The following is a 7,339-nucleotide window of genomic DNA, read 5'->3' on the forward strand; positions in this document are numbered from 1 at the left end:
AGTGTAAATTCCTCCGCTAGGATCCCAAATATAACTGTCCCTACTCTTTTTATTTATCGGAGCTGAGCCATAGAGCAGAGCCTTCAACTCTTCCCACTGATCAGAAAGGCGATTTGGTAGAGGGGGCTTTTTCCAAGCAATCCATCTATTTTCATCCCACTCCGAGATGGAGAATAAGGAAGATATACCCTTCTCCTCCAGCCAGACTTGGAGATCTCTCAAATTGTGGTTCCTTTTAAAGGAGCTGTCCCCATAATTTTGTCATTCCAAATGGAAGTGTTTTCTCTGTTTCCAGGATTTCTTGAGAATTGATCTTTAATGTGAGGGATGGTTTTTTTAATAAGCCTCCAGATTTGGGTACAAGGACGCTCCAGAATCAGCTCATTTATCAGCGAGGACCTCTGCCTGTTGAGATATTTCCTGGCTAAGGCATCTCCCCACCACTGATCCTGCCCATTTAGCATGCGCTAGACTAGCTTAATACGAAGAGCCTTGTTTGTTAAGTTTGGAAGGCGGATGGAGATGCCTCCATATTCGAAGGGAAGAGTCACTTGATCCCACCGAACCAAACTGAACTTTTTGGAGTCCTGCCTCCCACCCCGCCAAAGGAAGCCTCTGATTATAAGCTCCATTTGCTTGTGAATGCTAGCTGGAGCCAAAGTTAAAGCAAACTGATAAATTGGCAAAGCCGAAAGGAGAGCTTTGATTAAGATGGTTCTGCCAGCCAAGTTTAACCACATCATTCCCCAGCTTTGGATTTTCCCTCTCACTTTCTCGATTTGTTTGTTCCAGGTCTCTGTCTTAATCCCTTCTTTGGCCAACGGTAACCCCAAATATATGAAATGACTCCATTTTTGCTGAACTGGGATTTCCAAGATTTGGGAGATCCTTTGCATGATATTGTTTGGCACATTCTAGGTGTATATTCTACATTTTTTATTGTTCAAAAGGCCTCCAGAGGCAGCTAAGAAGTCATCTAACACCTTTTTGAACCTTCTAGCAATAATACTAGAGGCGCCCCCAATCAAGAGAGTATCATCAGCGAAGAGAGAGTGGTTAATTTCTTTAACCCCTCGAGCAATTCTGATACCAGTGATTTCCTTTTTGATTCTCTGGTTCTCCAGCTGTATACTAAGCGTTTCTGCCATAATGATGTAAAGAAAAGGGGAGAGCGGGCATCCCTGTCTTAAACCTCTAGTGCTGCGAAAATATCTGCTGGGCCTTCCATTAATTAAAGTTGCAATCCATGGATTGGAGATGCACGCTTCAATGATCCTAATAAACTTTGGGGAGATACCAAACTTTTGAAGAGCTGCGACAAGAAAGCGATGGCAAACATGATCAAAAGCATTAGCCATGTCCAACTTTATGACCATACCTCTTTCATTGTTTTGGATGCTACTATGAATGGCTTCTTGTATGAGGATCACATTGTCAGTTATTTGCCTTTTTGGGATGAAGCCCCCTTGGTTTTCTGAAATGATACAAGGCAGGATTTTTTTTAATCGGTTTGCCAAAATCTTAGTGATGATTTTATATGAGGAGTTGCATAGAGAAATTGGCCTGAATCTATCAAAGGAGATAGGATTAGGCTCTTTGGGGATGAAGGCCAAGTGGGAAGTTTTGGTGTTTTCCCCCACTTTGTGTTTCTTGAAGACATTCTTAATCATACGGACCAGATCTTTTTTAATTGTCTCCCAATGGCTCTTGTAGAAAGCAATGGTGAATCCATCGGGGCCTGGAGCTTTTTCCAGGTGCATGCTCCAAATAGCCTCCCTTATTTCCTCTACTGTTACCTCCTTCTCAAGCTCACTGTTTTGCTGTTCACTAACTTTGCTGCTAATTTGCTGAAGAAAATCAACGCTGTCCACTTGCTACTCCCTAGCTGTGAGGAGGTTTTTAAAATAGTTATACACTGCCTCTTTTATTTCTTCTCTTCCCTTTATTTCCTGTCCTTCCATTTGGATTTTGTCAATTTGATTGCCCACTCGTCGAATCTTGAGGTTGTTGTGGAAAAAAGCAGTGTTCTTGTCCCCTGCTTGGATCCAAAGACATCTGGACTTTTGCTTGAGTTCCTCCTCTTCATGTCTATTTTGCTTGTAGAGGGCCAAAAACATTTCTGTTTCATGGGCTTTGTCTTGTTCAGTAGCTTGCTGACTTTCTTTTTCTTTGTTCCACTTTTCCAGCGTCTCTTGCAACTCTGTTTTTTTTTCTTGTCCCTGAGAGCTTCTTCTCTGGCCCACGTTTTTATTTTTTCTCTCACATTTTTAAGCTTGGTTTCCCAAACATACTGTGGGGAGCCCAACACCTCTGCATCCTAGCTTTCTTTTATTATGTTCCTAAAGCTTTCCTTGATGTCCCAAATTTTGCTATATTTGAATGGAATCGGGCCCTGATTTTCCCACTTGTCCAGGATAAGCACAACCGGCTTATGATCAGATGCCGAAGCATGCACGATTTTGCTCTTGATGGACGAAAAACTTGCTGCTATATCCTCCTGGATCAAAATTCTGTCAAGCCTTTCCTTTATGTTGTGAACACCCGTTCTTTTGTTGCACCATGTGAATTTCCCGTTGCTAGGAGGGATATCAAGCAACTTATGCTCAGCAATAATATCCTCCAAGGCTGCTCTTGACGGATCGCCAAAGTATCTACCTCCCAACTTTTCCTCTATATTCCGTATCAGATTTAGATCACCTCCCATGACTAAATTATCTATCTGAACATCTTGTACCTCTTCTTTTAGTGACTCCCAGCATAAAGCTTTGTCTTTGTAGTGATTTGGTGAGTAGATGTTTATAACAGTATATTTGACGTTTGTGTTCTTCTTTGTTAAATCTGTCCTGACCCAATTGCTGTTGAGTTTTTGGCTGATAATTTTCCAGTTCCATTTATTCCACAACGTACCAATGCCTCCTGAGGCCCCGTTGGAGTCTATGGCTATTCCTTCATAATTTTTTCGTGATGCTATCAAATTTTGGAACTCTTGGTTGCTGATTTTAGTCTCTTAGATCATTAATATGTCTGACTATTCTTGATTTATTAGATCTCTTGTTGCATTGAGTTTTAAAGTAGAACCCAACCCCTTGCTGTTCCAAGAGACCAAGATCATTATTAACTTGGTTTGTGGTGGTTCCCAACCTTGTCCTTCTTCTGCGTTTTCTCCTTGCTTCCTTTCTGTTTGCCGAGGAAGGTGTCCATTGGCTGTTGGGTGCCAATAGCCATATCCTTTGCTGCGGCCTCATCTCTAAGTTCCTTGTTGGATTTCCTCCCGGCTTTTTTTGGCTGTTCCAGAGCATTGTTTGTTTCTTTGACTTTATTTCTAGTGAGGATTCTATCAATGGAAGGGGGGGGAGGCGAGAAACTGAGGGGTGGGGATGAGATACTGACAATAGCATTGGGCTGGGGAGGGGAACGAGGGGATGGGGGATCTTCATCCAGGAGTTCGAAGGGATTAGATGATGGTTCAACTGGAGGAGCTGAGTTTATGGGGGGGTTAGAGGAAGTAGCAGTATTTCCATGAGCTTGATTGGGGTTCTGAGTAGCTTGTTTATTACTAGTTTTCTTCCTTTTCACTTGTTCCCAATTGTTTTCTTGGGCTTCTGCATTCTCAACTGTCTCTACATCCTTTAGTTTGCTACACTTATTTCCAAAATGACCATACTCATGACATACCTTGCATTTGAAGGGAATTTGCTCATAGTCCAGCTGCTGGATGTGCGTCCATTGATCCACCTTGAGTTTTATTGCCTCTGGAAGCCCTTTTCCCAAATCTACTTCCACGCAGATCCTGGCACAAGCATGCATGTTGTCTTTTGGTTCGCATCTATCAATATACTTGCCTACTGCGTTCCCTATAGCTTTGACTGACTCATCGCCCCAGCAGTGGAGAGGAAGATGCGGTAGCCTGACCCAGACCGGCACTGTGTTTGGGATGTCCATCTCAGGGTCAAATTCCGGAGACCATCTATTCAGATACAGGCCTCGCGAGTCCATGAAGTATGGTCCATTCCTAAAAATGAGGTTCCTATCTTCTTTAGATTCGAATAAAAATGTATAGTATCCCCTTCCACAGAACCTGATGGCGATTTTCCCTTGTATGTTGGCGCTCTAGTTTCTCTCCACCCATTTTTGGACTGCTCTGGGGGAGGGCCACAAACCTGTAAACTGCCCAACCAGTCCCCTTTCAGCCAGAGAAATGGCTACTTTTCGAGGGAGAGTTGGGGGTAAGGATATCTCAGGGATGTCATCTATCTTTTTGACGAATTTACTTGCCGATGGCCTGGCTTTTGGAGCTCCATGATCTGCTATTAGGGAGGAAAAAGATGCTTCATGATTAGAATCTTCATTCGAAGAAGGTGAGCCATCCCCAAATAGGAGAGGCATTAGATAGAGGGAAGCTTAGTAGTAGGAGGCTGCCAAGCCCAATGGCAGAGAGTAGAGATCAGCTCGATAGGAACGAGCCAATGGTAAAAGCCATAAGGGAGGGAGGGAGCCCAGCAGCAGCAGGCTTCCAGGCAAGGCAGCTTTAGGAGGCAGCGCGAGAGGCAGAGGCAGGTCACGGGTGCGCGCGCGCAACAGCAGTTCGGTAACAATTGAATCTTGGGCTCTAAAAACTGTCTTCATTGAATTGTTGTGACAACGAGACAAATGTCCGTTGTTTATTTTTCAAGGCAAACCCTCATACCTTTGATTCCACATGGAGCCACTGCTTCACCATTTCTTGTGTGCAATGTGTGCAAAGTTGTAGTATATTGCAATGTAAATGCATGATTTAAATCATTGGTTTATTTGATTTAAAGATTGGAACTACATTTTACATTTAATTAACTTAACTTATTACTCATCTAGATTTTACAAGTATAAGTATAGCATCGTTGAAGAACGAAGGTATTGCATTAATTATTAACTTTTTTTTAGATACTCGCCAATGATATTTAATTAACAGAGTGATGGTCAGAATCAAATGTAGATTTATTGTATGCCCGCTTGTTTAGCTCAATATTATTTTATAGGTATAATTCACATTAAATCATTAGGTAGTTTTCCACCAATTACTGTATTAATTTTAATTAGTTTAATAAATATTGCATTAGATACATTACATCCACATTAATAATAATTGTTAATAGTATCAATAGTATTATAAAAAGCTTTAATTATGTAATAATAACGCATACAGCTTGAGTGGGCCTAATGGTTAAGAGCATGTGTTTCCTCCTAAGAGGTCACAGGTTCAAAACCAGAGGGTAGAGTATGTATGCCTTCGTAGACTTAGCAGTCAAATCGCTGCGCGGAGGTGGGTCCCTTGTCCCACAAACAAGGGGGTCTCATACACCAATTTGGTGTCTGGCTTGGCTGTGACCTTAAAAATAGATATTATTATTATTATTATAATTAATTGCATTAAGATGCATTCTACAATTCAGTATAGGAGTAATGTGTAGATGTAATATAAGAAAATTTGTAAATACTTTTTACATGTCGGCTTAATATGTTGAATTTATATTAATATGTCCAATTTATAATACGTAAATTGGTTTAACATTAATATAGAGCCCAAAGGAAATGTTGTAGTGTCCATAAAAAGCTAAGAGTAATCAAAATAGTAAAATTCAAATTTGTTACATTATAATTTTGTTTTTATTAATAAAATTACTAATAACTTTTTTGATTAAAAAAAATCATAATATACACATTATATTAAAATATATAAGTAGCAACAATAAGTTAAGATCCATTTTACCTTATAAAACAAAATAATGATTATGTAACCATATTTAAATTTAATTAATAAACATGTAAACTTACAATATAACAATATGTTTAACCGTGGTCACTTTGCCATAATATTATTAACTTGTAAATAGGCTTTGTTACAATACTATGGGCCAATACCATGGCTCATAAACATGCCCCAAAACCATTTCTCATTTCACACTCAAAATATTTTATAAATAAATAGATATATCTACATCTCTATCACATGAAATGATCTAGGTGGCTCCAGAGACACAATGAACGCTTGAAAATCAAAGTGTTCAAAATGATGTCGACCCAGGACCAGAGCGTAGATCTCATCGTCCTAATCGCGGAGGTGCGAACGGTTCGTCAATCTGAGCTCGTATGAGGGAGAACTAGCCAGTCAAAGTTTTGGTCAAAGTTGGGCTGTGGTCCAGGTTTAAGTCTCCTACAATTTGACTGACCCAGAGGCATGAAACCTAGCCCCAAATCGGTCGAAATTGCGGCATCGTTAATTTGCCCAATATCCCTTATGTGCTAAAGAATTGAAAAAATACACCTTATTTTTAAATAAATAAAAATTAATAAAAAAATATTATGGTGGCGGTGCACCACCTCCGCCACCCCAAAATCCCCACATAACAAAAATTTTATTAGGGGTTGATGGGCCATGACCCCTGCTGGCCCTCCCCCAACCATAATTGAAAAAAATATATATATTGGGTCGGCAGTCATCACCCCACTGAACCCTCCAAACCTCCATCGCACTTACCATGTATTAAAACTATTATAAGGGGTGGGCAGGCCACCTCCGGTGGACCCGACCCACACCCCCACACCTTGCAACACTGTCAGTTGGGGACTGGCAGGGGTCGAACCTGCCCGGCCCACGTGGGCCAATCCCCGAGCGGGCGGCCCCATAAACAGTACCACCTCCATAAAAGCGCGCCCATATGCACCAACCACCGGAGGTCCAAGTTTAATGCAGCAGTGCTGGATTTAGGGGGAGGGCCGCCCAATGTGGACCCGACACACCCCCTATTTTTTTAAAATAATTTTTGTTTTAAAAAATATATTTTGTGCAAAAAATAGGAGGGGCAGGGTTTGACCACCCAACCCCTCCTCAACTAATATGCCAACATTACCACTGCACCAAACAGATTTCTTGGGTAATCCGCCAGAGAACTTTTAAAAGAACCAAGTTTTTTTCAGTGCATGGGAAAGAATGGAGGAACCAGGAGCGGGCACGAATTTCGAGACAGAGGAGGCAGAATCTTGGCACATAGTTCGAGGCAGCGTTTTGCAGGAGGGGTGAAATTTCACTTTGTCAGATTTTGACAAATTTTATATGGTTTCAGCACTTCTCGACACCACGAACGCAATGGCGCTGTCCGTGTCTCCATCAGAGTTCTGCATTTTTCGGCCATTTTCAGTATGAGGGTGGAACCATGATTGCTGCAAAAACAGGGAGTGGAACCATGATCCTTGCAATTTTCCTGAGGAGGTAATTTTTCTCCATGTCGGAATATAGTCAAGTTTACAGTCGTTTTTCATGGTTTTCCACAGGGATCGCAATGGTGAGGTCAGAACCGCCTTT

General features: G+C 41.3%; 1 protein-coding gene across 1 annotated transcript; it reads right to left on the minus strand.

Annotated features, from left to right (window-relative positions):
* Window positions 1-2,317: 2,317 nt before the first annotated feature.
* LOC149226221 (uncharacterized) lies at window positions 2,318-2,704 on the minus strand. Its single transcript, XM_089380138.1, has one exon. The coding sequence runs from the start codon at window positions 2,702-2,704 to the stop codon at window positions 2,318-2,320; it is 387 nt and encodes a 128-aa protein (XP_089236264.1).
* Window positions 2,705-7,339: the final 4,635 nt, after the last annotated feature.

This window comes from Pinus tabuliformis, chromosome J (genome assembly GCF_031772625.1).
Source record: "Pinus tabuliformis cultivar Carrire ecotype Pingquan chromosome J, CPIR1, whole genome shotgun sequence".
Lineage (NCBI taxonomy): Eukaryota > Viridiplantae > Streptophyta > Pinopsida > Pinales > Pinaceae > Pinus > Pinus tabuliformis.

What these genes read in the sequence shown, in the direction of transcription:
- LOC149226221 (XM_089380138.1), bottom strand. Translation starts at nt 2,704, where the DNA reads ATGGGAGGTGATCTAAATCTGATACGGAATATAGAGGAAAAGTTGGGA.